At 44.3% G+C, this 27,961-nt stretch overlaps 2 protein-coding genes across 7 annotated transcripts; one reads left to right on the top strand and one right to left on the bottom strand.

The window, feature by feature from the left end:
* Positions 1 to 135: 135 nt before the first annotated feature.
* Positions 136 to 23,039, bottom strand: AREL1 (apoptosis resistant E3 ubiquitin protein ligase 1). Of its 6 annotated transcripts, none has more exons than XM_064423850.1 (20): positions 22,904 to 23,039; positions 17,795 to 18,056; positions 16,590 to 16,649; positions 15,732 to 15,928; positions 13,868 to 14,105; positions 12,716 to 12,885; positions 12,457 to 12,637; positions 11,567 to 11,814; positions 9,769 to 9,846; positions 9,131 to 9,272; positions 8,603 to 8,724; positions 6,811 to 6,886; positions 6,281 to 6,390; positions 5,594 to 5,773; positions 5,319 to 5,444; positions 5,000 to 5,129; positions 4,865 to 4,923; positions 4,585 to 4,674; positions 3,449 to 3,624; positions 136 to 3,268 (listed from the first exon to the last, which is right to left on the bottom strand). In XM_064423850.1, the coding sequence occupies exons 2-20, from the start codon at positions 17,883 to 17,885 to the stop codon at positions 3,166 to 3,168; spliced, it is 2,577 nt and encodes an 858-aa protein (XP_064279920.1). In that variant the 5' UTR covers positions 17,886 to 18,056; positions 22,904 to 23,039; the 3' UTR covers positions 136 to 3,165. The 6 variants fall into 6 exon arrangements, with proteins under 6 accessions (XP_064279920.1, XP_064279915.1, XP_064279919.1 ...); XM_064423845.1 differs by having other exon boundaries at positions 15,702 to 15,928; positions 22,904 to 23,038; XM_064423849.1 differs by having other exon boundaries at positions 15,702 to 15,928; positions 22,895 to 22,915.
* FCF1 (FCF1 rRNA-processing protein) lies at positions 22,969 to 27,660 on the top strand. Its single transcript, XM_064423851.1, has 8 exons — positions 22,969 to 23,052; positions 23,143 to 23,210; positions 23,360 to 23,431; positions 23,689 to 23,837; positions 24,237 to 24,309; positions 24,653 to 24,740; positions 25,191 to 25,285; positions 27,036 to 27,660. Exons 1-8 carry the CDS (start codon positions 23,050 to 23,052, stop codon positions 27,082 to 27,084), a joined length of 597 nt encoding a protein of 198 aa, XP_064279921.1. The 5' UTR covers positions 22,969 to 23,049; the 3' UTR covers positions 27,085 to 27,660.
* Positions 27,661 to 27,961: the final 301 nt, after the last annotated feature.

The raw sequence follows: 27,961 nt of genomic DNA, 5'->3' as shown, positions 1-27,961 counted from the left end.
GTGGAGAACCATACCCTCCCCCCTGCACCAGACTTCTGCTGGACATCTGAACACCTGGAGAGGCCCCTTGCCCACAGACAGCACCAGTGTGATTCCCTCTGTAAAGCCCAGAAAGAATGCTGAACTGAGAAGACATAATTTTTAAAATATTTTATTTATTATACAAACTATTTACAAAATCAGCTACTACAACCACAGGCTTCCAAATTTTGGCTGAACTCTGCCAGAAATTCACCAGAGGGAAGTAGGATTTGACCTGTATCATCGACAGCTCCTGGTTTTCATGCAACATGGCCTGCAGGTGCAGGCTGAAGCCAGGCCCCCTGCACCTCAAAGCAGCTTCAGGAAACACGGAACCTGTCTAAGGTGGTATCAGGATCCTAATGATTTCTACAGAAGAGCCTCTATTAAGTGGCAATAAATAAGGAGAAAAAAAAAGGGAAGTAATGAGCCTCTGCCAGAAGTAACATACAGTATAGGTGACCAAAGCACATCCCCATTGCAGCACTAAGGGCAGCATTAAAAGTGACTGTACTGGGAAAGGGTGTAAAGCTAGAGATAAGTTTAGAAGTATTGTGGTGAAACTCAGGAACATGGGGACAGCCTAGAGACCTGTGCAAACAGAGGGGATGGGCTTAGTTGACTAACAGTACCCATCTCAGTTCTGACTGCACTTGTGTTAAGAAGGAAGTCCTTGGCATCTTCACAGCTGCTGGGAAGTGTTGGGTGCTGGCTGCAATGAAATGAGAAGCATTTAGGAGCTCTTTCCAGCAGAAGTCCACTCAGTGGTCAGCATCCTCAGAATAAAAAAAGGCCAGCTCAAGAGAAGGGAGAAAATTCCTGAGGGAGATGTCACTGTCAGAGCTGGCCCATAGCTACAGTACTGAAAACATCCTCAACCAGGTGAGGCTACAATGTGGAAAAAACACCAAGCCATGCCTCCCAACAAGCTGGAATTAAGCTGAGCACCACCACCTCCTCTCAGTCCCTGGGGAAAGCACTGAAGCGGTGGCATGGTGAACACAGGAGCTGTAACTCTACTGACCATGGAAGCCACCTGCAGTATAAATAAAATGGTACCATACCCTCCACCCAAAGAAGGTCAGAACCTTGCAGAATGCAGCCTGCACTAAAGAAGGGAGAACAGCCACTACTAATGTGATCTGTCAAGGGCACAACAGTGGCAACTATCAAGCTGGCAGCCTCGCAGCACCTGGGTGCCAGTGAGGGAATGAATTCACAAGGCAAAGAAATCCCCCTGAGTAGTCTCAATGTTCAGCTGACTGCTTTTTGGCACCAAAATGGCTTTTTTTTCTGTAAAGAAGTATCACACTTGGCCCAAGAATGACTAAGGTGCTTCCTTAAAAACATTTTATAGATGTAGAATATTTCCCACAAATTCCCAGTCAATTCAACTAAACTATATTTGAAAAGCACACACAGTTAACTTAAAATATCCTTACTGTGCTCAAGTCTGACCAGATCAGCCTGAGGACAGCAGAAGGGGACTGAAGAGGATGATGTGACATTTTATCCAATACAGTGTTCTAAAATTAGCTCAGGGATGCCAGTCTGAGAATCCATTCTGGAAGAAATCCAGCAATTCCATAATCAAGTGAAAGCTTACATTGCAGGTAGTAGCAATGCATTTCTCCCACTATTACTCCTGCATGCCTTTGACTTACTTGTAGACTGTAGAAAGCAAAGATCTTGAATTTTGCTTCACTGAAGAACTCATCAAGGTTCCCAGATTCCCCTTCCCTTTACCTCCCTGGGAAGGGCTGAATGGATTACCAACTACAACAGAACCCTATCATAAGCTTACTTCTCATTCTGGTCTACCCACTCCTTTCCCCACAAGCCAGACAATGGTGGGTGCAAGCTGCTGAGTGACCACTTAAGTGAAATTCTAGTTAACATATTGTGCTGGAAAGCTAACAGCACCGAATGGAATATGTGGAAAGGAAAGATGAAGAAAAATGGTAAGAAGGTTGGAAGGGCAGAAATCTAGCTGCTCTCCAGGCACCAACAACTCCCTGGACACTCTGCCTGAAATGCAATAGAGAAAGAGAAGCCTCAGGCTGCTGCATGATAGAGGTAGAAGCCAAGATCCTGTGGGATGCTGGGGTGGAGGTACCATGTTCTGCCCAGTACCATCATCCCAACAACAAATGCAAGCACAGTGCACACTGTAGCTGCTTATTGATCTGTCACTGTTAGCACATAACATACATACCCTGAAGGTGAATTTGGGATAGGCATTGGTGCTCAGCATTGAGGGATCACACTCATGCCCATACTCTCTCTCCTGAGGAAGGGAAAAGAAGGCAAGGGCATGGAATAGCTTCCTGTGCAACATCAACTGTCAGAAACATTCAATGGAGGAGAAACTCCTCTTCCAGTTAGTTTGCAGAAGCTAATTACCAGCCACTGCTGGAGAAGGGTGCTTCTGCTGCCGGGCCCTGGCGGAGGTAGTACAGGATCACTGTCAGGGCCAGCACTTGTGCTCCGATTGGATTGTTTTCCTCTTTGGGTTACTCCCTCCAGTGGATACTGCCCTTTTTTCTCTGTGGCACAGGCAACAACAGCATCCAGAGCAAGATGGAGAAGGAGAACCAGAAACCCTTCGGGATCAGGTGCTGAAAGGATGGACAACTCTATTCCCCTCATGAATCATAGTGAGATATCAGGGAGCATCACTGGGGGAGTTGAGCCAGGGTAAAGGAAGTTATTAAGACTTCCTATGAACCAAGGCTTCCAGCAGAGCTCCATGCTGGTCTTCCCTCTTCCTCCTAGAGAGCTACGGTAGAGGCAGCTCAGCAGATCCCCTGCTCCTCAATGTAACTTCTGCTTATGAACTTCATCTTCTCACAGAAGGATGGGAATACAGGGTGCGTGCAATATCTCCTTGACAAATGCACCAGTCCTTTTGCTTTTTCACATTGAACCAAAGGGAGAATGAGGAAAAGGGAAAAAATGAGCTCTTGATGACATATTTGGGATACAGAAAGGCCACATGACATCTTCTGGATGACAAATTCCTTTACATGGAGTTTTTGCTCTGCCTCCACTGCCCAAGTGAAGGGAAGGAGAACAAGCAGAGGATTGAGCTTGGGTCTTGCCACAAAGAGCTGAGAGGCTAAATGGTCCCCTGGGAAGGGGAAATCACAGCATGCCAAATCCCTCACAACCCTCGCTGATAGCTAGCTGCAGCATCTTGTGCACTTCTTCATAGGAGTCATAAGTAGGGAGGCACAGCTGGTTAAAACTGTAAAAAAAAAAAGAAAAATTCCATTCAAACTAGGTCTGAGAGGGAACCATCCCCATTAGCTGCCTTTAGATGGATTGACACAAGCATCACACACATTACACTGTTTGCCCACCACAACTGGCTGGTGTCATTCCCAAAAGCACAAGGAAGAAAGTCCTACCACCCCAGGATACTCGCCAAGTGTGGGCTGTCGGCAAGGTACTGTGAGTCGGAGCTGCAATGATCTGGAAAGATGGACAGAGCGCAGCAAACCCTCCTGGGGGCAGCTGGGAGGAACCAGTAGTGAACTGCAAAAGCCTGGCCAGCTCCTCCTGTGTGAAACTGGAAACCACAGTCCAAAACCACCTCATGACCTGTTACAAACCAGGAAAGGTAGAGAGGTCAGCCAAGGAAATCAAGCAAGCGCAGCAGCAACTTACAAGAATATCAGTCAACTGCAGTCACAAGCAAGTGTTCTATTAACAGTTAGACTTGATTTGTTTTAACAGGGTGACACATAGAGGCAAGTATTACATAGCTCCTAATCAGCTAAGAGATGTCCCACACTACTATCTCCCACCAATCCTTTCCCTTAAAGCAGAAAGGCTTCTTCTGCTCTCCCCACAGAGATTTTATTTTTAGAAATATCTGCATAGGCAGTGAGGTAGGTTTACAATGCAGAAAGTGCACTTCCTTCTTGCACTATGTTAATTTCTTAGTTTTTCGCATCATCTGGTACGTCTGCAGGCAAGTGGAACCATCCCAGTGTTTACAGGTTGAAAATACAAGTTTCTATATGTTTTCGTCTGGGGTGTTTTGGCAGCTTCTATTATTTTTCTAAACAAAGCTGCTACTATTCCCATACTCCTCCCACTGGGAAATGCAGAAAGGGATGAAAACCATTAGGGGGTACAAATTTAGGCTACTACATCAGTAGTACCACAGCACTGAACTCCAAACACTACATGTGGGCTGCAAGCATGTTTTTGAAGCATCTCTTAGAGATAAGTATATCACTGTGAACATCTTCAGTAGCAATAATTCCCACCAACTCCTCCTGACTCCCTGCTGAACTGTTCTTAATTAGAGCTGTGGTGGATTTTTTTAAAGAGACCACTGTGACAACTTTTACTTCCTGGAATCTGATTTAAGCATCAGCTCTAGTCAGTCAGAAGGGATCTCTCTAGAGCAAAACAATATATTAAAATGTGTACAGTCCTACCTGACCCCTGAATTTTTCAGTTTGTCCTTCTGAAAAACTAAATTCCAACCAATTCTGCTGTATTTGGAATAACTGGTTTTGACAAGCAGGAAGGAGAAACCCTTTCATTTACCTTCTCACGGAAGTGCCAAGATCCTCCTACCACTACAGCATGTGCCTTGAAGTCACAGACACTGATATCTCCAGTACCACACATAAGCAGCTGAAAGGTAAGAGACTGCAGTCAGAAAGTCAGAAGCCCAGGAAACAAGGCAACAGCTATTGTGCAAATTGCAGATGTATAAAGTGCTCAGACAAGAAACATTTTAGCTTTTTCCCATATCCAGAAAGCACTCCATTTGTCAGATAGGAGAGGAAGTAAATGTAGAGCTGCTTAGGGAGGCAGCAATTACCTCAAGCTCATTCTCATCAAAAATAGCCAGGAGGTTCTCAGGAACTAATTCATTAAGACCTGGAAGAGAAGAGCAGCATGTGGTATGCCCTGGGACATAAAGGCAGAGAGGAGCAGGGAGCAGGCAGCATGTTACCTTTCAGGAAGTGATCCACCTCCTCTCTAACCTGATTCGCCAGCCTGTACTGGGCAAGCAGATTTAGGTACAAGATTTTGTTTTCGTTGGTCACTGGTACTTGAGCCCCTCCTGCCACTAGTTCTACCATCTGAAAACAGAACACTTGACATGAGTGTGACCAGTAGCATTCCCCAAAGCTGAACTCCCATCCACAAAAAAACCGAGAAAGGAGTTACTTCCCAGAGTAAGCTCAATTTTCTGGGGCAGAGTTCTCAGTCCCCACTGCTGCAGGCAGTAGGGGTTAAACTTTCCCACTTTCAGGAACTGCTCCCCTCACCTTCTCCAGTTGTCCTGTTTTGCTATACTTCTCTTCAGCAAAGACCAGATCCATCTCACTCACATCATTGTTCAGTATGAAGCACACTTTGGATTTATAGAATTCTGGGTCATCCGTTTCAAAATACTGTGTGAAAGAATAAGAAAGCAGGGACATAGAAGGAAGAACAAAAAAACCCCTTACATTATTAGCCAGAATTCTGGATCTGCCACTACACCAACACTCAACTTCTCCCCACACTAACACAGGCTTCAGCCAGGGCTGGGCAGCTTTACCTTGTAATGCATACGAAGTCCTATGATCTGAGCCAGGAAGGATCGAGTGAAGCGAGCTCGGACCAGCTGTTTGTAAGCCCCTCCCAGAGAAGATTCATAGAGACACTTTCCCACCAGGCGGCCTGCAAACTCATAGACTTTGAGCCGTAAATATGTGGGACGCCCTGGGTTTGGATGCACCTGCAAAGAAGAAGCAAAATGAAATATCCAACTACCTGACTGACTAGCACAAATAGCAAATATGGGACCATTTCAACTCACTAAATCTCTCAAGCTGGCCAAGGAGCTTTAGTGTAATGTCCTCAAAGACAAGCAATAGAAATAAAATGCCTAAGCCTGTGTAGAAAGAACATGAAATGTTTCACATGCATGGGAAAGAAGCTGTATGAGAGCAGAAATGGATTCTGAAATATTCAGACCAACAAAACCTCTAAACACTTTCATGTCACCTCCTCTTGCCCAAAAATCCAGCCTTCCTTGCTGACTTGCCACCCTTTACTGCTCATCCAGCCAGTTCTTTGATGCTCCAATGGGTTAAGATCATTAAGCAAAGCTTTCAGAAAGGCACTGAAAGTGACTATGAAGGCAATCTAAAGAAGAGTAAGGTAGCACACCACTTAACAGCAGCACTGTTTAAACATCAAAGATCACATTTCTGTGCATTCACCATAGGAACTACAGACTCACCAAGGCCTGGTTGTTATCACTAAAGCGGGTAAACAGCTGATTGGTGGTATCAAATAATGCCTTGCAAATGAGCTCAAACCACTCTCTGCGAGGGCCTCCCCAGTCCAGAGCTACAAAATAAAACAAGCTTGGTCATCCAAACTGGGTCATCAGTTCAAGAGTTTCATGCATGCTGCTCAGTATTACCCAACACAAGAGTTCATCACAATGAACAGCTCTGTAGCAACGTGGCAGTAGGCAGGGACTGCAAAACTATAGGATCTTCTCCCAAACCTACTCCTAGCTGTTTTTTTTGTTTGGGGTTTTTTTTAGGGCTAGAGGGGCAAGATTTATATAAGGCTTCAGGTCCCTATGTGAAGTAGCTCTAGAATAGCACCAGCAGGATAATTCACTAAGATCTGTGAGAAAATCAAAGGGCTGGAAAGCCACAAAAGAAGGGATACACTACAAGAAACCAGAATTTCAGATGGAAACTACTCCACCATCTTTCCTTTTGCTTTCTCTGTATGTATATTCACAGGATAACTCGCCTTCTTCATCCTGGAAAATCACTTCAAAGTTTTTGCTCCAGTCAGAAACAGAAAAATTTCGTGTTGCTTTAAATGACTGAAAAACAGAAGAAGAAAATAGCAACAGCCATTACTGCTTGGCACCCCATTCCCAATATGCAGTCCTGTACCTGTGAATAGGCAAACACAAAACCCCAACAGCCTAGCACTTGAAAGTACACAAGTAAAAACTAGAAACATCTAAGGTCTAATTCTTATCTGACAAAGCCACAGAAGCCAATTCCTCATTTTCTGTTATGAGACACGTTACCCACATAAAATACAGCTCATCTTAAAACCAGTGTGAGGTCTTAGCACAGAAATATCACTCTCAAGGCTGCAGTAAAGTATTGTTTGAAGTATTAAAATGCCTGTGGGAAGGAGCAATTTCTGTAAAGCACTTTCAGCCCACGAATTAGATTTAAAATAGGAATGTTTCAAAGAGCACTACAAAATAGCTTGAAGAGAATTACTGAGTTCATACTTACAGCAAGTCACGATGCAAAAAAGTAATAAAATACCCCAAGTGTCTAAAATTTCCAGTGCCCTGATTTTGGACTCCAGTTAAAGAAAATTTAAAAAGCTACATGGTAGTCTTCAGTCATACAGGTAGTTTTGGCTTCGTTTTATCCTGAAACAGGTTAGAGCATCCTGCTACTCACACCTCCGGACTAAGCACATTCATTGTGCCTATCAACCTTGGTCACTAGAGCTTATATTATCATCAGCAGCAGCATTATGGCACTAGATTTATTTTATCTTACTAGACTGCAACAATGCTCAAGACAGTGCAAGAATTTCCAAAATAACAGGAAAAAGTAGTCATGGAAATACTGTTTAGAAATGAAGTAATTTTGTCCAAGCTATTAACTGAAACATAATCTCATAAACACTGCAAGCTGGTACATGCAGAAAATATTCTGAAACACAAATTCAAGGGAAATCCCAGCCACTCCTGTTTTCCTCAGAAGTGTTCTTTCCATCTTTGCAACATTACTGTTGTGAGACACAGGGGAAACAATAAGTCAGGACAACTGCCCCCTTAGCATACAAAGTATTTAGAATGTCACTTAAGAACTGCATTATATGAATGACTAAGCTCTATTTTGGAAACACTACCGTTCAGGTCAGACATGGTGAAGATTTCATTAAGGGACTTACAGAATATTTCATCATCACTGTGAACCACTACTAGTAGCCTGTTGATGCAGGAGTTTCATTGCATACAGCTCAGAACATCTGACTTGACAGTTTATCTTGCTGAATGGCTCTGTGCCAGAAAAACAGTACATAAAGACTCAGGAGCTCTATGTTCTGCTCCCATATCTAGTCCAAGTAGACAGTCTCTCTCCAGGCCTCAAGTTCCAATGTAAAGTAGGGACAGAGTAGCATCAGTAGATTTCCTGCTTTTGCAGGCTATGAATCCTTTTACAGAACCACAGAATCACACAAGTTGAAAAAAATCTCTAAGATCATAAATTCTAACCTTTGACTGGTCCCTACATTGTCAACTAAACCATGGCACTAAGTGCTACATCCAGGCATTTCTTGAACACTTCCAGGGATGGTGACTCCACAACCTCCCTGAGCAGTCCTTTCCTATGTTTATCTACTCCTTCTAAAGCTGCCTGCTGGCATCTGCTTTGAAACAGAGGGACTATCCACTTTTAGCACGGCTGCCCTAGCACATTCCAGTCTGGACTTCTTTAGGCACTGAGCAGAATAAGAAGGACGGAGGAGCACTGGGCTAAGGTGAAATGACTCCTTCACTCACCGACTCCAGCAGGCAGTGGCGGCTGACCTTCAGCGTGACCTTCGAATGAGGCCTCTTCATATGCACCTGACGGAGCTCTCGCTGAAAGAAGTTCACTTTGTCTTGGAAGGTTTCAGAGCCTCCTGAGAAGAGTGACAACTTGGGTGAGGCCTGAGATGTCAACACCTCAAACATCTACAGAGCATTCCTAAGATTAACTGCACACATCAGCTTTACTGCCCAAAAGTGCATTTACCACAGCAAGGTTTGGAGACAGAACTTTCAAGGTAGTTTTGCAATTAATCTTGCTGGTATTCATACTCACAGGTGCACTTTCAAAGAGCCTGACAGAGAAGCCAAGCTGAAAAGGAACAGCTGCTGTGATGAAGTACATTCACTGGAAGCACCAATAGGAACAGAGCATGATACTCCAGGAACCAGAGTTCTCATCAGAAGTCATTCAGTGCCAGCAATCTTTATTCCCCAGGGAAACTAGCAGACCCAAGTGCTAACTTCCTGACTACTGTACCCACCTCACTGTCCCTTTACCTATGTTTTTATGCAGAGAGCGAATGAAAGTGGCTGCCAAGATGTTCCTCTCCTTGCAGCTGAGCTCCACAGGGGGTTGGATTCCATCATCCACCACCAGTGTCAGTAATTTGTGCACAGGATCAGGACCAAGGTATGAAAACTGGCAGCAAAAAGATGCAAGAAAGGGTAAACCCATCATGCAGAAGGCACAGTATGTTCAGTAGACAGAGCAATACCATCTGTGCTTTTAAGACTTGCTCTGCTCCCTGACATGTATGCAGTTAACAGGAAACTATTTCAAGCATCCAGACTTCATTTAGGAAGCTGCTTTAAACTTCACACACAATTCTGAGGGCTTCAATGGACACAATCACAGCATTTTAGGAAGGTTATGAGGAAAACAGTCAAGAAAAATGCAAAGGAATCAAGTTTTTTGCCCAGCATTGGGACAAAAGGCAAGAAGGAGTGATAAGACTGGCACCTAGTCATAAATATTAGCAAAACTTATGCACTGAGAGGGAATTGCAGAGTTGAAATTTATGCCACACAATGTTGTTTTGTGGGTGGAAGCCCTTCTCTTCAAAAGGAAAAAACAGACAGGGATGACAACCTAAGAACATGGAGGTGCAGTGACAGGTACATGGAAAGAGGCTCACCTTTGTGCCAGGACACACTCTAAAGGTGAAAAGGCGCCATGGAATGATCTTCAGGTAAAATTCTTTCACTGAGAATTGCTGAGTAACCACAAGGAAAAGAAAATGTTAAATGTCACACATCTGTTAAGGGCTGTCCCTGAAACACATGGGGCAGAGGACAGATCTATAAGGCTAGACCTCCCTTCAACCCCAGGAACAGTTTTCTGCAGCATTTGGCACAATACTAGAGAAAAGCTTTAAAGCTCCACAGAACTGTAAGCTTGTCAGCAAGACTTCACCGCGTGCATTTATGACGCACGTGGGATGCCAGCACGACACAGATTTTACAGCAGTAAGCTATTGTGCTCAGCAGAACGTCACCAGACTAATTGGAAAGTAATCTTAAGTACACTTGAGAAGCTGAATTCAGGACAAGATTGTAATGCACTGACAAAAAGGTCTTAGCAAAAGTCACACCAACGGACTACTCCTACTGCTCCCCAATTTTCATTATCATTTTAAACATCTTTTAGAAAGCACTTGCAATTGCTAAATCCATGAGATTTGCAGAAATTTACTCTCAGTGTATTTCTGCTCGAACAACTGAATAACTGCACAATTCCTGTCTTCTGGAGAGCAAGTTAAGATGAAATTTTAACATCTTTAAAGAAAAGAAAACCATTTCCAGAACAAATCTTTCCTAGCTGCAATGATTGGAAAAATTGACCATCAGCAATTGTCCACAAGGCAAGCGAAATATGAGCATTAACTCTTTAAAACAGCAGCATGGTACCAGATTTCTGCTGCTTCTATTTCTGTACATAGAGGCATCCAGGGATACAATTGTGCAAGCCTAAGAATTGCATTAACAACTTTGGCACCTAAAGGGAGCTTCTAACAGTACTCACTTCTAGCAATCTGCTTTACCAGGTGATGCAATAGAAAAGAGTATGGAAAAATACACCAAGGGGGAAAGGATGCTGAGCTCACAAGGACATAGCACTCAAAGGCAGTTCTTAGAGCCATGTGCAGCACAGATTTAGAAATCTCTAGCAGCTCCTTCCATCCTGCAACTGTTTCACAGCCCTCTTTCTCCCTTTGGCAAGAAAGCAATTCCTGGATTAGTCTTTCATTTTGGTATTTATCACTGCATTTTTCAGAATGCATTTGAAGACATAGAAAATTTCTCTAAATCTAATAACGCATTTAAATTCATTTTGTTTATCTTTCTAGTTTCTGAATGCTTTTAGGCAATAATAATGGAAAATAGTTACTGTTAACATATTCTTATTATCAGAGAACCCTCAGTTTCTTCTATCTCTTCTACTTATAAATTTACTCTTTGTTCTCTGACCATTTTCTTCCCTTTTTCTTTTCAGCAAAACATTGCAGAAACGGGACAAAGACATAAAATCTGAGAATGTGAGATTGTCTTAAGTTCAAATTTACAGGTATCAGAAACTGAGAATAGGAATTGCAGGTCTGACCTGAGAAAAGCAAAGGAAAGGCAAACAGAATATCTATTGAACAATCAGCAAGAATATTTCCAGTAGGATTTGGATCAGACCTGGAAAGATCCTAAAATCTAAAAACACAATCCTAAAACTTCAAGTTCTAAAACACACTACTAAAACTTCCAAGGCTCAGTTTAACATTATTCTCAGTCACAAGCTCCATGTTTTCCATAAGCAAACTTTTTTCTAAACCACAGGCACCTGAGGCACCTGAATCCGGAGCTAAGATATAGAGCACAAGGAAGCTCTTCAGTTACAGCATACTTTAAACATGCACTCAAGCGTGGTAACTTTCTGATATCTACCTTAGGTGACACATAGCAGTACACTTTTTTAGGCTTCTTCACTTTCTCGGGGGTCTGGCTGTCAGAAGGAGAATCTTCATCTTCATCCTCAATGGCAGTGGAAGGACGGCGCTGGGAGGAGCTCAGGTGCATTGGTGGAAGTTGCCACTGAGTGTTGGTGTAACTAGGAGCATCGTAAAGGTAAGCTTCAAAATAAATACTGACACCTGAGGTGGACACATTGCGTTCTACAATGTTCTTTTCATTCTCTGAGGGAAATAGATATGAAAGAGTTGTGTAAATCCTGATGGAGACAAGAATGAAAAAGAATGCACAGGCCACGACCAAATCAGTGACTTTGATTGTAAAGAAAAGGTTATACATCCAAAGGAAAAACCTGGTCAAAGAGATAGACAGAACCCAGGAGTGGGATGAAAAATGGCTGTTTGTCTGTTAGTGACTGGTTGAAGAAAATAGGCATAGAGAACCCCCCTTTCAGACCACCAGCCTTAAGGTATAGCCACTTGACAGCCACACTGAAGTCTGGCATAGGTTACATGCAGTGTTCTAGTGTTCTTCCTCCATACAACTTAACGTACAATACATGACTGGCTCAGATGCCAACTACCAGCAAGCAATAAAAATTGCCTAATTTCAGGGGTAAACCTCCTGAAATAGGGAAAAACCACCTGGTTTTATCTGTTGATGGATCAGAGAGCATCAGTTCCCAGAGCTCTTCCCTGTTAGAAGCAAATTAATTTACCAGAGTATTTTAAAATGAATAGGCTTTCCTTTAGCAAGTAAGCATGGCCAGCCTGCAGGGAAGCTACAAATACCTCTGCTACATGAGTGTGTAAAGCACATTGCAAGAGAACACCTGGAGAATAAATACTGATTAGGTCTTGACTCACCACTCAGAACAATGATGTCAAAATCACCATTGCTTATGGGCTGGTTCTGGTAGGAGATGCAGGCATGGAAACACCCCCTTGAGTGCAAGGTGAGTCGGAAGAACACCTCACAAGTCTGCCTATTGGACACCACAGACTTCTCAAACACCACATCAGAGCTCTCTTCTTCTTGAGGCCCCAGCTAAACAGAAAACAAATTAATAAAAGGAGCTCTCCAGCTCACCTGAAGTCAAGCAGCAAGGGGTGAGGCTGCACTCACCTCATGGATGGAGAGGCTGTAATTGTGCTCATCTATCAATGACACAGAATTGCTGGTGGGATTGTCATACTCATCTCTAGGAGCTATCTGCAGAGTGTGCTGCTGCCCACAGGTCAGCACCAGAGTGGAGAAATGGCAGACAATTTTGGTTTTGGAGGGAACCACCATTCCTGAAGCAGACAACAAAAAGTCAAATAAATTCCAAGGTGAAGCTACAAAAAGCAAAGTAAAAGGAACTAGTGGCACAATACCCTTGAAAACTGATCAAATCTAAACAGATTCTATGCCCCTACATTACAAAAGCAAAGTGTCTGAGCACCAAAGTATATGGTGTAGTGCACAGCGTGTGCCTTGGATCAGAGACTTAATGCTAATAAAGCAAACTAAGTCACTAGTCCTCTAAAGAATGCTTTTCCACCATTCTAACTTTCTGTTCAGGAACTTGCTCCCACTGCACATACAAAACATAAGCTAGCTGACACCTAAGAAAACCTGCAAATGCAGCTTACCAAACAAAATTTATTTGGGTTAAACCTAAGCTTCTTCTTTCTGAAGGGATATTTTAGCAAGCATTGTATCTATTCACAAAGCAATGAATAGAGGTCCTTTCAATGACATGTACATGAAACATAAAAGAAGCCAAGTGGGGTCAAAAAAACAGAAGTAGAAGAAAACAAATTTTAGATGGATAAAAATGAAATGTTTTTACCAAAGTGTGTAATCAAAGGTATCAACTGCTCCAGAAGCTTACAATAACAGAATAGGGTATTCAGAAAAAGAAGAGGCAAATTATGACAGCAACTCCAACTCAGACACAAATAACTCAATACTTTCACAAAAGGCACTCTCTGATTACTAAATGGATTATGAAGAAGTTACTAGAAAATGGAGAACATGACAGAAGTGGATAGGGATTTTAAGTAGCACTAATGACTTATTCTGTAAAGCAGTTTCTGTTTTGTTATGTACTGGTAGTCACAAGTATGTTTTACTCATGGGTCTGTTGCTGGGATCCACACATGGCAGGAGGAAAATGGTGAAGGGTAACCCTTTCCCTGTCACCTACCTATTTTAGCTGGAAACACATTTACCTAAGGGCCTCCAATACCTCCAAATCTACTTTGAACCATTACAGGGCCACTCAGATCTTACCTGGCTGAAAAACCTTGTAGTAGGGGCTGTAGGCCACATTCAAGCCACCAAGTTTTACAGTGATTTCATATCTCCCAGCCCTGCGCACAGTGAAAGCCACTTTCACCACATTGGAATTGGGCTCTTGAAGAACTTCCTGGGTTACAGGAATATCAATTGCTAACTCCACATGGCAGATGTGAACTCGCAGCCCCACAGGCCGGTGAGCAGGGAAGGGTTGCCCATTTTTATAGAATAACTGCATGGGAAACAGAGAAGTCCAGGTCAGCAAAAACATACAGCGCACAGAGAAAGAGAAAAGAAATTGCCTTAGGAAAGGGCAAGTACCTCAGCTCAGAAAAGGAAAAATAATTAGTAGATAGCTCTGTCACACAGACTGCGTTCTCCAAAATGAACAAGTGGGCATTGAACAGCCCCATTCTCTTTTGTGCTGGGGTTCACATGCATGCCCTGAAAAGAACATGCCTCTAGGCATTTCCCATCTGCACTTGTAGTGCAATATTAGAGCAGAAATCATGAGAACCCACTAGCAAAAGGAAAAAAGTAAAGCCATACCCTTTCAGAGAAACAAGCAGATCTTGTTCATTTTTACAGCTAAGCTCTGAAAGAACTCTTGCCAATTTGTTACAGAAAACAGTGTGAGGAAGATGCTGACCTAAGGAGCTGACCCAGTCTTTACTGTTAAGAAGCATCAAAATGAAAACCACACATTAGACAAAATCACAGGCAGCTCAATCACCAAAGTGATCTCCTGGACAATTTCAGAAGGTAACATACCTTGACCACTAATTCCTTACAAGGAAAGAACTACATCTTGGAACTCTATATGCATGGCTCTTCAAGAGCCAGCAGCTTGTTGGCCAGAGCCTGCTTACCATCTGCAATCAGCTTGAAGTCAGGAAAAAATTATTATTTCCTGTTTCAAGATAAGTGAGGGCATGGGGCTTCAAGAAGTTTGCATCTTGAATGACATCAGGAGAAACTAGTGTATGCAAAGCTACTGTTGATGAATAAAGGGCCAAGCAAATTTCATACAAGCATGAAGTGGAAAGGCACATGGCTGGAGCTCATGAGTGTCAGCAAGGTGAAGGAAATAAATTTAAATAGTAGGAACAGAACAAGTCCCTTTCCCCCAGTTTTTTTCACTGCCTGCACCCTGGATCTGGACCTTCCCAAGAGGGATGGGTATGGCAACCTAGCTGAACCTATCTTCTTATTTTGATACCCTCCTGGATGGGAAGGTGGGATAGAAAGATAGGCACATAAGCCCAGCAAAACCTTTTAAGTTGCTCAGACTTTCTCCACATAGCTCCAAACTCTCTGTGTTCACTCAGCTTACTTCCCCTAGACTCGGCCTTTTGGGATTAGAGGGAAACAAGAATCCTTGGCAGGCTTTTCCAGGTCTAACAGAATAACAATCCATTTTGCAGTTAATGGGGAGTGGCCATGAAGCTTTGCAGCTCTTGGGTTGGTAAAATGCCCATTCCCACACCCTCAACTTCAGCAACAACCAAAAGATAGCACCACATTTGTTGAAGGCAAGGCTCAGCCTACTCACTTCCCAGTAAAGGAAGCAGCAGTCAGGACAAATGCGGTCTCCTCTGACTCTTCAGAGGATTCTGAAGAGAGGGAGATTAGATTTCAAAAAGTGCAAACTTCAAATATACACTTACAGAGTTTTGCAACATAGTAACAGAGCAGAAGGCACAAACAGATAGCTTGCCTGTTACATCTGGCTTGGCCCCAACAACAAAAACCATTTGAAGAGCCCACCCCTAACTCAGACCTCTGTTCCTGCCCACAAAGCTGCATGGAAACAAAAATATTGCCTTACATGCACTCGGAAGGCCATGCTATGGCCCACCTCATAGGGGTCCTTCCAATCCCAGGAGATTTTGCAGGACCGGGGATCCAGGTAGTTGCCTCGCACGTAGTCATAAATAGTTCGCTCCCCTCGGCGCTCCCGGTCCTCATGCTGAAGGAAGCTGACTATACGTGCGGCAAGCTCAAAGAGGAACTTAATGGTGAAGAAGAAAGCTACAACAGATACTGTGATCCCACCTGCAGCAGGGAGAGAACAAAGGGTGGTTGCAGAAGCCGAGGTGGCTGTCAGGCTCTAAAATCCCCCCTGCATCAGCCAAAGATGCCTTTCTGTTAATGGTATTCTACTCAAATGCAAATTAGGTATTTAAGGCAGATGTTATTGTGTGGACATTTATGGTTTGTGTTATGATACAGGTAAGGTTAGAAAATATCAAGTCTCTTAAAACTCTGCAAATGACTGCAAACAAAGGAAATAGTTAAAGGTGGTAGAGAGTCTCAGGTAAGGCTTGCAGACATCCCAACAGAGACATGGAATTCCCTTCAAGTTGCAAGTTAGAACTACAGAGATTCCTTTAAGGGAAACAGATAACCAGACAACTTCTGCACATCACATTATGGCTGGATTAAGAAGCATGACAGAGGCAACAACCCTCCACTAGTTCTCAAAAAAAAAAAAAGTAAGGGGATGGCTTAGGAATTAGGCCAATGAAAGGACTTTAGGATCAAGAAGAATGGTCGAGAGGCAAGTCTGCCAGGTGGAGGGCACAGTGTGGGGTGACAGTAACTTCATGTTTGTTAGGTAAACTCTGAACTAAAATTAAACCAAAGGCTTTCAAGAAACCCTTCTAAAGCCTATGAAGAGGTCATCAAATACAGTGGCAGCCTTTCCTTCACTTACCAATAATGTAAAACATCAGGTCCCTTCGGTGAGACAGACAGCCGAGGATCACAGCTGCATCTAGAACACAAAATAGGCCAAGTCCAGTCCAGTGACTTCCTCACATACACTGGACTAAATTTAATCTATGGTTCCTCAGAAAAAATGCCTATTGATCACTTGTCTTCCTCTCCAAGGTCATCCCTAAATTTCAATCCATAAGATTGAAATATGTGAACAGCACAACGTGCTACAATTAACAGTTCTCCCTCCATCACAGATTCCCAGATTCAGGAATCTATAAGAAGGACAACATATCATCCCTCTAAAAACAGTGAGAGCAGGCTCTGGGGAAGGCTCTGCAGGAAGGAGATGTTTTTTGCAGGATCACCAACTCCAACAACAGTGGCCAAAGCCACTCATCTAAACTGTCACACCTACTTGCAAGCCATGAAGTTATCTTCTACTCTGATATAAAAGCATATATTACAGAGCACCACCAAATGGACAGAAGCCAAACCTTAGCCAGCAACCTTGGAAGAAAAAGCTACAGAATAAAAGACTTGTAGACAAGACCATCCCCATTTGTTCAGAACAAACAAAATCCTTCTAGAGCAGCAGTGAATCTATTTTTGCCCTGCAAGTCTACTACAGAACACACAAATGCAACTGGAAAAGAGTCCCCTTCTCACTTCTGCAAAGTGGAGCCTCTCTGCTGAAACTCTAACTGATCAACACAAAAGCTAAAATCTTCTGTTTGTACACCATTAAGTTTACAGCAATTTTAAGAGACACCAATCTAGACTTAAGTTTTCACTGAGGAGACTGCTAAACAAACATGTAGTAAAAATACCACACCCTGAACAACATGCTGTAGGGTTGATAAGACACAGCTGACAGATGGAACAAGAGCAGCAGCAAGGAACGCGTGTGACAATTAGACAAAGGATTTGGCATACAGTAATGCACACAATATAGCTCACCATGTCACCATTCAGTTAGTGAGAAGCTACATTGTGCATTCAAGCTGCCTTTTTTTTTTAAACAAACACAAAAGGGGAGTTATTCATCAGTCATCTCGACAGCAGCAATAATGGACATCAGCATGCAGAAAGCTTAAACAAGGTATTTCCCCCCAACAATAGCCATGACTTTCTAGCCCAGCAAATCCCCTTTGCTGGCCTTGGCACATAGTCCAGCCCTCCAACCAAAGAGCAGTCACATACCTTTACACAAGTGCCCATGCTCTAAAAGCCAAAAAGAGGGAACCCATTCTTCAGCATCCTTCCGCTTTGTGCCCAGAACTGGGACAGACATCAGCAAGAAGAGGCCATAGAGAAGATTATCACAGAAAGAGTAACTCTTGGAACTTGCATCACAGAATCACTGCTGCAAAATAAGGACTTGAGCACAGCAGTTTCTTCCTCTTTGTGGAAAAAGGGTTGTCCTGCAGTGCTGTTTCCTTTAGCCTGCAGTTTGCTAGCTTTCCTGGAAAAGGAAAAAAAGGAGAGAGAAATGTTAGATGTCTACATTGTGGATAAATCTAGCAAGCAGAAACACATGAGAGGTGCAAGATGCAAGAGCATCACTAGACATCAAATCCATGAGAGGTGCTATAAAAGTACCACTGTTGATGAGGTGCAAAGCTTCACCATATCCTCAACCTCTATCTGTCACAATCTCATTTCATTATATGATCCCCTGAAACTAGCACATTCAAGATGGAACAAAACACATCCTTGCCTCCACAGGTTTCATGGAGATGGAAGCAAGAGCTGATAGCCTAGGAGGAATACAGAGATTGTCTCAGCAGCCAAGGATCAGGTTAGAAGAGCTAAAGCCCTGACAGAGCTAAACCTTGCCAGTGATATCAAGGGTGCCATGAAAACTTTCTACAGGTACACTAGTGATAAAGAAAGTCTAAGGAAAACATGTACCCTCTCCAGAAGGAAACAGGAGACCTGGTTACCCTGGACAATGAGAAGGCTGAAGTACTCAATAACTTTTCCCCCTCAGTCTTCACCAACGATTGCTCCAGTCACACCAACCAAGTCACAGAAGACAAATGCAGGGACTGAGAAAATGAAGAACTGCCCACTGTACTGGAAGATCAGAGGGATTTTTTACAAGGGCATGCAGTGATAGGACAAAGGGAAGAACTTCAAACTGAAAGAGGGTAGGTTTAGATTAGATATAAGAAATTAGATATAGGAAGAAATTCTTCAATATGACTAGTGAAGAACAAGATCAGGCTGCCCAGAGAAGTTGTGGCTGCCTCATCCTTGGAAGAGTTCACAACCAAGTTGCATGGGGCTTTGAACAACCTGGTCTAGTGGAAGGAATCCCTGCCCATGTCAGGGGAGTTGGAATCAAATGATCTTCAAGGTCTCTTCCAAGCCAAACCATTCTATAATCAGATAGCCCTTCAAGTCTTCATACCCAACAAAATGCTAAATACTGCTCTCAAACCAATTTTGCCCAGATTTAAAGGGCTATTTGTAGTCAAGCCTCAAAATAAAAGAAAGTTTTTCAGAATTCTTGAACCACTAAGCAAACTAGATTTTGGGTTTGGTATTCAGGAACATTGTTTTAGGTATTCAGGAAACTGAGATCCTTATAAGGGATTTCAGCTTCAGCAGCACTATTCACTAAATTACAGTTTACTGTCAGGATTGAGATAAAAAAAATTAAAATTTAACAGCAAGGATTGACGCAGCCCACAAAAACTAGGACACATGCCAGAAGAAACACCACAGAGCCTACACAATCAGTATCTGCTCATTCAGAGCACAGATTACCTAAAGGAGTGAGAATGGAAAAAACAGAGCCAGGCTCACAAGTCTGTTAAGATAGTCACCTCTTCTGGGGATGTGATGTGCTCCTGCCACCTGCCATGCCACCACCTCAGCTGTCACTTCTTCCTTAGTCCCCCTCCTCTGCCTTCCTCTTCAGACGGCTGTTATCTCCCTCCATGCCAATAATCATACAGATCTGGCTGCTTTTACACTTTTCTACTAATGTTTCTAATGCACATGAAAATCAACCAGTAAACCTGTGCAGAGCTTTTTCATTGCACTGCAGAAAGAGCCAGATTTTCACATCTTTTCCTCACCCACATCTCAAGGAAAGTCCCACCCACACATATATTTTCCTCCTTCCTCTACTTTTGCTCACTGCAACAGTGTTGCAGCAGTCTCCAGGGCATAAACTCTCATTCTCCTCCTAGGTAAAGCATCAGCTTTCTAAAATCAAAAATTTCTCTGTGTTAAGGACCACTGACCTAGCAATTTCCTTGGTATTTTAGTTATTTCACAGTACATATCCAAGATGTGCTACAAATGTCTGGTTGAAACTTAGCCGGTCTGTGGAAGGTGTGTGACTGCTCCCCCCACAGCTGGGGAATTTCACAGAAACTTATCAATATCAGGAATCTACAAGATCTCCCTCCACCATCTTCCAGAACCAGTCTGTTCACATCATAAAAAACCCACAAAGCTGTCTCTGTGGCTTCATCTTCTCAAGCTATTTCTGCTTCACTCCACAACTCCTTCCCTTCTGTGAGGCACACCACAAGTCACACAGCCTCTCTCAAGCATAGAAAGGTCCATCATTTAAACGTCACAGTTTTTTAAAGTCTATTGGAACCTGAATCTCTCGATCTGGTTTGCAGAATTTTTGAACTTGCTGGACACATCAGTTGCCTCAGTTATGTTAATTAATCAGCACAGCAACTTGTCATTTTATTCTTCCTACATGATGTGGTAAACAAAACAGCAACTCGGGTGGTCACCAGAGATGAAGTGGCTGTTACACAATCGACTTCCCTCTAGCTTATTCACCGCCAGCAGCTTTAAGGGTGCTCTTGCAGCTGGAACACATCGAGGTGAAGAGCCTAGCTGCAAGTAGGTGGTATCCAAGATACACTGCCACTCAACAGAATGCAGATGTGAATTAAAACAGTATCTGTGCTAGGAGCTGCTGGGGAACAATCTGGGAAATGAATTCTGAAAAGCAGCAATAGAAGGTGCCATCATAGCTAGGCTGGAGAAAAAGGTGCTGAATTATCCAAGAGGTCTTAGTAATCTTGATCCAAGGACAGAGCAAGCGATGGTCTCCTGCCATCTGCAGGGAAAATGGGGATTTGAAAGCTTCACCTTCCTTTCACTCAAGGAGAGGTACTGGCATAATCATGGTAGATAGCATGGAATCATAAAACAAACTGCATTAGTGCCATTGCTTCCTCAAGTCAGCAAGGAAAGGAAGTTCAGTAATGGGAATACATTTAGTTTGTGTTACTGCCCTGCTGAAGCCAGAGGAACACAGTGCAGAGCTCCAGAAGGAAGCACAAGTGTAACACACACAAAAGGAACTGTGACACAGTAATGGCAGATTCGTGTGGCTACAGCTACAAAACCAGCTAGGGCATGATACACACAACAGATGTACTAAGCTCCTAGGAAATCTGCTGTGCCTCTTGATTTTACTTGGTGCACTGATAAATTGCCATTCTTCTCTTAACAACAAACCTTTAATTTTGTTTTAAAGCCTTTTTGCAGGTTAATAGTACCTCATCCAATCAATATAAGAGAACCATCTATCTCTGTGCAGAATCTCTCTCAATCCATGTGCATAAATGTCTACCACAAATGGCATGTTTGCCATGCACAGATGACTGTTCTATACTGTAAGAAACAGTATTTTCTTATGCAAAGGAAAGCAGGCACAAACCAACAAACAGGAATGCCCATGAGAACCTAACTTTACAATACATTCACAGAAAACTGAAAAGTCAGCACAAAAAGCACTAAGCAGGATCCAGTATCAGCTGTCAAGGACAAAAGCTGCATCAATGGTCAGTGTCTACACAAAACAGTCATTCTCTTATTAGGCATGGGATTTGTCATATGTATTTACATACAAGCTATATAAAACAGTGTCAACAGGAAAACAAACAAACAAACAAGACTTTTGTCAACCGCTTAAGTCTAAGGCCTTTTCATTGCAAATGAACCACCACCAGCGCTGTCAGCTCCTCTTGTCCTCCTCAAACACAGCAAGCCAGCCAGATGGCAACTTTCAGGCCAGCTCATCCTGACACCAAATCTGCTTCCCGAGCCAGGACAAAATTCAGCCACTTGCCGTGCTGCACATCAATGGGGAAAGCAGATCATGCCCTTCTTCCTCAATTATTTCTCTTCCCAAATGACCCACTGAGGGTCATTTGAAAAGCATCATGTGAGCTCTACCAACTGCATTTCCTCAACCAACAGTTAAGCTAGGTATGAGCACTCAGGTGGAAAGCCCTGGAAAACCCTGTGGTTTTCCTAATAAACACAGTTTTTCTTCCAGTCTCATTTTCTTTCTCATTGTCAGAACATCAGTCACAGTTCTACAGAGGTCACCACTCGTGAGAGAAAAAAATCCCGAGTGATTCCTCATTGGCTGCTTTTTCTGACCAGCACACCAGATAAAACCAGTTGTATTTGGAAGATACCAACAGCTACAAGATCTCACTAATCCCAGAAGCTTTCATGAGAAAGACCTTTCTTTCTCCCTTCCCTGCATAGGGCACAAAAAACCAAGTGCCCCGGACCAGCCCGAGAACTTGGAGAACATTTCCATGCATGTGCAGAAAAGACATTTTGCAGACTACACCATTATGGCTGCATGAAGTACAGCTAAAATTATGCTCATTCGCTAGGACTTCTGATCACAAATATAGGTAAGATCAAAAGATAATGACAACCCACTGTTTTTCATCAAGAAGTTCAGGAGCTAGAAGGTGACAAAACCACCACTACATTAACTCTCAAAAAACCCACAACATTCCAGCCAGCTCAGGTGAGCGGGGTGAAGCTCTCCGCGCCGTGCCGGCTCTGCCGAACAGAGAGGAGGGGCAGGAGGGCGGTTGGTGCGCGGCCGTTCCCCCTGCGGCCCGCAGCAGCGCGGGGCTCGGCGGGGCCCCCAGTCTCCACGGCCCTTGCACAGGCGCCAGCTCGCCCCCACCCACCGGCGTGCCCCGGTACCCCGCAGCGCCCGCACACGCCAGGCTGAGCCCAAGCGACGAGCCGGGGGCCGCCGCCGGGCAGGCAGCGCCGGCCCCTCCCGCCCGCCGGGAGCCCCGGCCCCGCCGCGGCCCTGCCGGAGCCATCCCGCCGCGGCTCCGCCAGGCCGACCGCGGCCGCTCCGGGCCGGCAGCGGGGCCGTCGCCCCGCGGGACGCCCGTCACGGCGCGGCGGCAGGGCTGCGGCTGCAGCAACCTCGCCCCGGGAGCCCGTTCCCCGCGCCGGGACCCGAGGCGGCGGGGAGGGAAGGGGACGCGCTACCGCTGTTACCGTGCTCGCCGAGGACGGGCGCAAGCCGCTGTGGCCGCCCCGCGCTGCCGCTGCCCGGCGCCGGCAGCCGGAGATGACGCGCTCCGGGGCGGGCCCAGTGACGCACCAGGACGCGGCGGTGGCGGCCCGGGACCGGCGGGATCAGCATGGTGAGCCGGGAGCGGGCCGGGGCGCGGGCGGTCCGGCTGGGACCGGGGCTCTCCTTAGCTCATCGCGGCCGTGTGTCCGTGTCCTTGCAGGGGAAGCAGAAGAAGGCGCGGAAGTACGCGGTCATGAAGCGCATGATCAGCCTCCGGGACGAGCGCCTGTGAGTGCGGCTGCGGCTGGGCCCGGGCCCGCGCGGGGCCCTGGAGCGTCCTCGTGTCCCGCTCGGGAGGAGGTCCCGGCCCAGGTCTCTCCGCCGCCGGTAGCTCTTCCTTGTCGCTGTACCACAGTGGTGCCTGTGTTTCTTTGCAGTAAAGAGAAGGATCGCGCAAAAGCCCCCGTGAAGAAGAAGGAGGACCCGAGTGCCATCAAGGAGCGGGAGGTGTAAGTGCTGCCGAGGCACTGGGGAGGGAGGGCAGGAAGGAGGGAGGGCCGGCCACGCTGCAGGCTGGAACTGAGGGTGGTTCTGAGCCATACTGTCAGAAGAAGTGGTGCCCCAAACCGAAGGATTGTGCTTGGGAGACAGCAGGCGGTCTGATGGGTTTTTCTGCTCATTACCTTCTTTCATTCTGTGCAAGTTGTAGGATTGGACGTGATGTTAAATGCAATTAACTGATTTGAATTCTTTGTCTTCCTGGCAGCCCCCAGCATCCCTCTTGCTTGTTCTTCCAATATAATACACAGCTGGGTCCCCCTTACCACATCCTGGTTGACACTAACTTCATCAACTTCTCCATCAAGGCCAAACTGGACCTAGTGCAGTCGATGATGGACTGTCTCTATGCCAAGTGTGAGTTTCTGCACCACTCACAGCTTCTTCAGACCACACAGTGCCAGTGTGCTCATAATGTGCTTTGTCAGCCTCATGCCACTGGCTGAGAATAACAGAAGTCTTGCAAAAAGAATATGTGCTGTAATCATGGAGCTGTGGTAACCCTGGCCATGCCTCTGGTTTCAGTCAAGTAACAGTTTTAAAATGCTAATCTCAGCAAAGGTAGAGTACTAATAACTTAAAAATCTAAAATTACCATGGCGTGGTTAAACTTGGTGGCTCTACATTTCATCACCTTGTAACATTATCAGTTGTCACTGTAAATAATACATTGTAGAGTTCCATGATGTTTCTGGGGCATGTAGGCATTATTAGGGGTCTGGGAATAAATACTGCTTTTCTTTTTTTTGCATTTAGGTATTCCATGTATCACAGATTGTGTGATGGGTGAAATCGAGAAGCTAGGACAGAAGTACCGTGTGGCATTAAGGTAGGTGCAGGGTGTTCTTCTCTCTTTCTAGAACTTAATGCTTTGATATAAATAAATGAAAAACACTTGCTATGACTGGTGTTCCTGCACTAGAGGGTGGTTAGGTTGTTGCAGGGTCCTGAACTTGATACTAAGAAATACTTAACCTATAATAACTAGACAAATTGCATTTGGTTTTTTTTGTAGGTCATTTCAGTTGACCTTTGTCTACCATTTACTCCATCCCTTCATCCCTTGTTTTGAGAACAGTGTTCTGTATATCACAGAAAGGGCTGTTCCTCCATACTGTGTTACTGTACTCTCTGGTCTGGTTGCTGTGATGCTGCTTTTTGTGTCCCCACAGAATTGCCAAGGACCCTCGGTTTGAACGCTTGCCATGTATGCACAAAGGAACCTACGCCGATGACTGCTTGGTGCAGAGAGTCACTCAGGTATTCCCCTTCTGACATTTTCTATACCTTGCTAACATAGTAAAAATTCCTGAACCCTCCTAATTACTGACTGACTTAAATTTCCCACAGAGTAACTATAAAATCTTACCAAGGGGCATTTTCAGTTCTAACACAACTTTATTTGATGCAAGGTATTATCTTCTCTGAACGTTCTTGTTGTATAGGACAGCATCAAGAAGCAATTAGGATGGGAAAGCTGTCAGCTTGAAAGGTGGACAGAGTTTCAGAGATATCTTGAGTCTATTTTGATGGGCAGAAGGATGTTACTAGTCTGCTGTGGAATTCTGTACAAGTGCTGGTAATGCCTTGCTAAGGACTCTCAGCCTCCTTGCATTCAGAGAGCTCACTGAACAGGAACGTTTGGTCAGCCATGACTCCTTCCTGGGGCTCACTGGTGTTGAATCTGACTTGCCTTCTGTTTTTTTGCAGCACAAATGTTACATTGTGGCCACAGTGGATAAAGAGCTCAAGCGGAGAATACGAAAAATCCCTGGAGTGCCCATAATGTATATTTCCAGGCACAGGTAAGGACCTCCTGACAGGAAGGAATCCTTGCCCAGTGCAATCCTTGTCTGACAGGGACTGTGTCACCACGTCCTTCTCTCCTTCATTGTCTGTAGTGCAGGCTGCAGTAAAGGGCCTGGTGTTTGAAGTACAACTACTGCTGGGAAGAGACTGGTCACAGATCCATTTTCGTTGCAGTCTACATGTTCACTTGTCTTTACCTGAAGAAGTGGTTTCCTTAAGGCCAGTGTTTCCACAGATCAGTTTTGCTTACCAGCAGCAGCAGGACTATCAGGCAAATGCATTCTACAGGCTCTTGAAGAAAAGAACCATTCCTGTTCCATATTCTATTTGGCAGCTTTATGTACCCTCGGCTAAGAGACTGAATTTGCTTCTTAACTAAAAACCAAACCAACTCACAAGGATACTAGTGCAGCATGTTGGAAATTAGGAGCTTGATTGCTATAGATATGTAAAGTTTTAACTGATCTGTAATTAGAATGTGGGTCAAAAGATTTTTCTCTCAAAACACCTTTTCTTCTTATTCACTGTGGCCATGAACTTTTGGAAAAAGCTGGCAAGGGTGATGGAGTCACCATCCCTAGGGGTGTTCAGGAAATAACTATACATGGCACTTAGTGCAATGGTCTAATTCTCAGGCTGATATTCAGTCAAAGGCTGGACTCAGTGATCTTGGAGGTCTTTTCCAATCTAAATGATTCTGTGAATTATAAGTTAAGTGTCTAAAGGTTTATTTTTTGTGGTGATCTGCTCTTAAATCCTAAGACAGATCTTACAAAACTGCAGGGTTTTTTCCTTCTCTATAAATGGTGGTTTTGAGATGTCTGATTACTGAGTTTAAGGTGAAGCATAACAGCAACCTTATGAAGACTTTTTACTTAGAAAAGTAATATTTTTCTTCCTGGGAATCTGAGCTGCAGATAGAAATGCAGCAGTTGACTATTCAGTTTACCTGTAAGCCTGTTGCTGTATGGGTGTCACAAATGAATGCTTTAGTCCACTTGAAAAATCACTGTCAAAGGTATACTAGCAAAAGCAGCTTTTAATATAAGATTGTAGCAGTGCAACTTTAACAGAGTTTAATGGCAAGTTTCATTCTATTACTACATGGATGAAACATATAAAGGAAAATTGACTTAAAATCACTTTAGAATGTTGTACATGGAGACCAGAAGTGCAAAGGACAACTGTCCCATTGAGGTTTAGTAAGGATCACCTTGCTTTCCAAACTCCTGATGGAGTCCAGGTGCAGCTGCATCCAATCTTAGCAGTCAGTCCAGGAAAGCACCTGATCAGCAGTCAGTCCAGGAAAGCTCTAAGGGCCTCACTTAACACCACTGCTTATAGGATCACAAGATTGCTTTTAGACAGGCATAAATTTTACGTCTTGGCCATAATCCAGATTGGTAACTACTAGTTTCCAAAACTCTGGTAACATTGGTACCATTCCACTCAGGCCATGACTTAGACGGGATTGTCAGAGGATGACTGGCAATCTCATTCTTCTCCGTAGACCGGCAACAGGAGTTCCCAGTACAGTCAGTGCTGTTCTCACCTTAGTCATGCAAGGCTTCCTGGTATGCTCAAGGGATGCTTCACCACCTAACTCATTACACAAAAGCCAAGGCCCAGCAGGAGTCCCTGAGGTGGTAGTGCAGCCCTGAGTAGAAGAGGGGGTAGATGCACCACCACAGTGGGGACGGGAGCAAGTAGAGTAAGTTGTCTTCATAAGTTTTCCTTCTTTCTCAGGTACAATATTGAGAGGATGCCAGATGACTATGGAGCTCCCCGATTCTAACCTGTCCAGTCAAGCCATCAATGCCCGGACTGTGAGCCAGGATAAGGATCCTTCTGATTCTACCCTCCTCCTTTCTTCTTTTGGTGGAACTCTGCTCATAGGACTGTGGATAACACCAAACTGACTGCTTAACCTTGTTTTTTAAGAAAAAGCTATTTTGAAGAGTCTGGTTTTATTCATCTATCTTCTGCCTTGGTCTGATTACCTGCAGCTGGGAGAAGCATATGGGAAACAGAGGGCAGCAGGACCAGGAATGTGCCTAGCTGTGCATTGGGACCATTGGAAAACGTGATTTCAGCATTCTGAATGAAATACTGCTCATGCAGCTCTTACTGAGAATGAAACCACAGGAGATTTTAAAAGTTTCTTACTGCTGCACCTGGAGTATACCTGGGACAGGTATTCCTTTGGGAAGCTACCTCACACCTGTTCAGTCAAATCAGAACATGCATTCTGCAGAGAAGACATCAGATCTGCACCAGTTGGTGGCTTTCTCTGGAAAAGCAGTCTAGATTTTCATTCAGAATTGATAGGCTTTTATTCAACTGCACAGTGAATGAAGTTTGTTTAAGTGTCCTCTCAGACTGCTCTTTCTGTACTTGGTTAGCTGGCAGCCCAGTCCTTTTGCTTACATTTAGAGGGGTGGAGGGCAGGGCAGGGTTGGGTTGGGACAAGTCTTTCACTCCTGTTTGTTTGGGTCCTTATGCACCTCAAAGCCTTATCACTTTTGTTACATATCAGGGACAGAAAGAAAGTGTCTAACACACAAAAGTATTAATGTGGGCTGGGAGCACAGGCATTGTGGAGGAAAAAGCACAATGATTGCAGATAAAGAATCTTTCAGAGACCTGCAGAATTTTCCGCAGGGAAGGAAGTG

The sequence above is a fragment of the Passer domesticus genome, chromosome 6 (assembly GCF_036417665.1).
Source record: "Passer domesticus isolate bPasDom1 chromosome 6, bPasDom1.hap1, whole genome shotgun sequence".
NCBI lineage: Eukaryota > Metazoa > Chordata > Aves > Passeriformes > Passeridae > Passer > Passer domesticus.
This window is presented reverse-complemented; position numbering and strand designations above follow the sequence as displayed.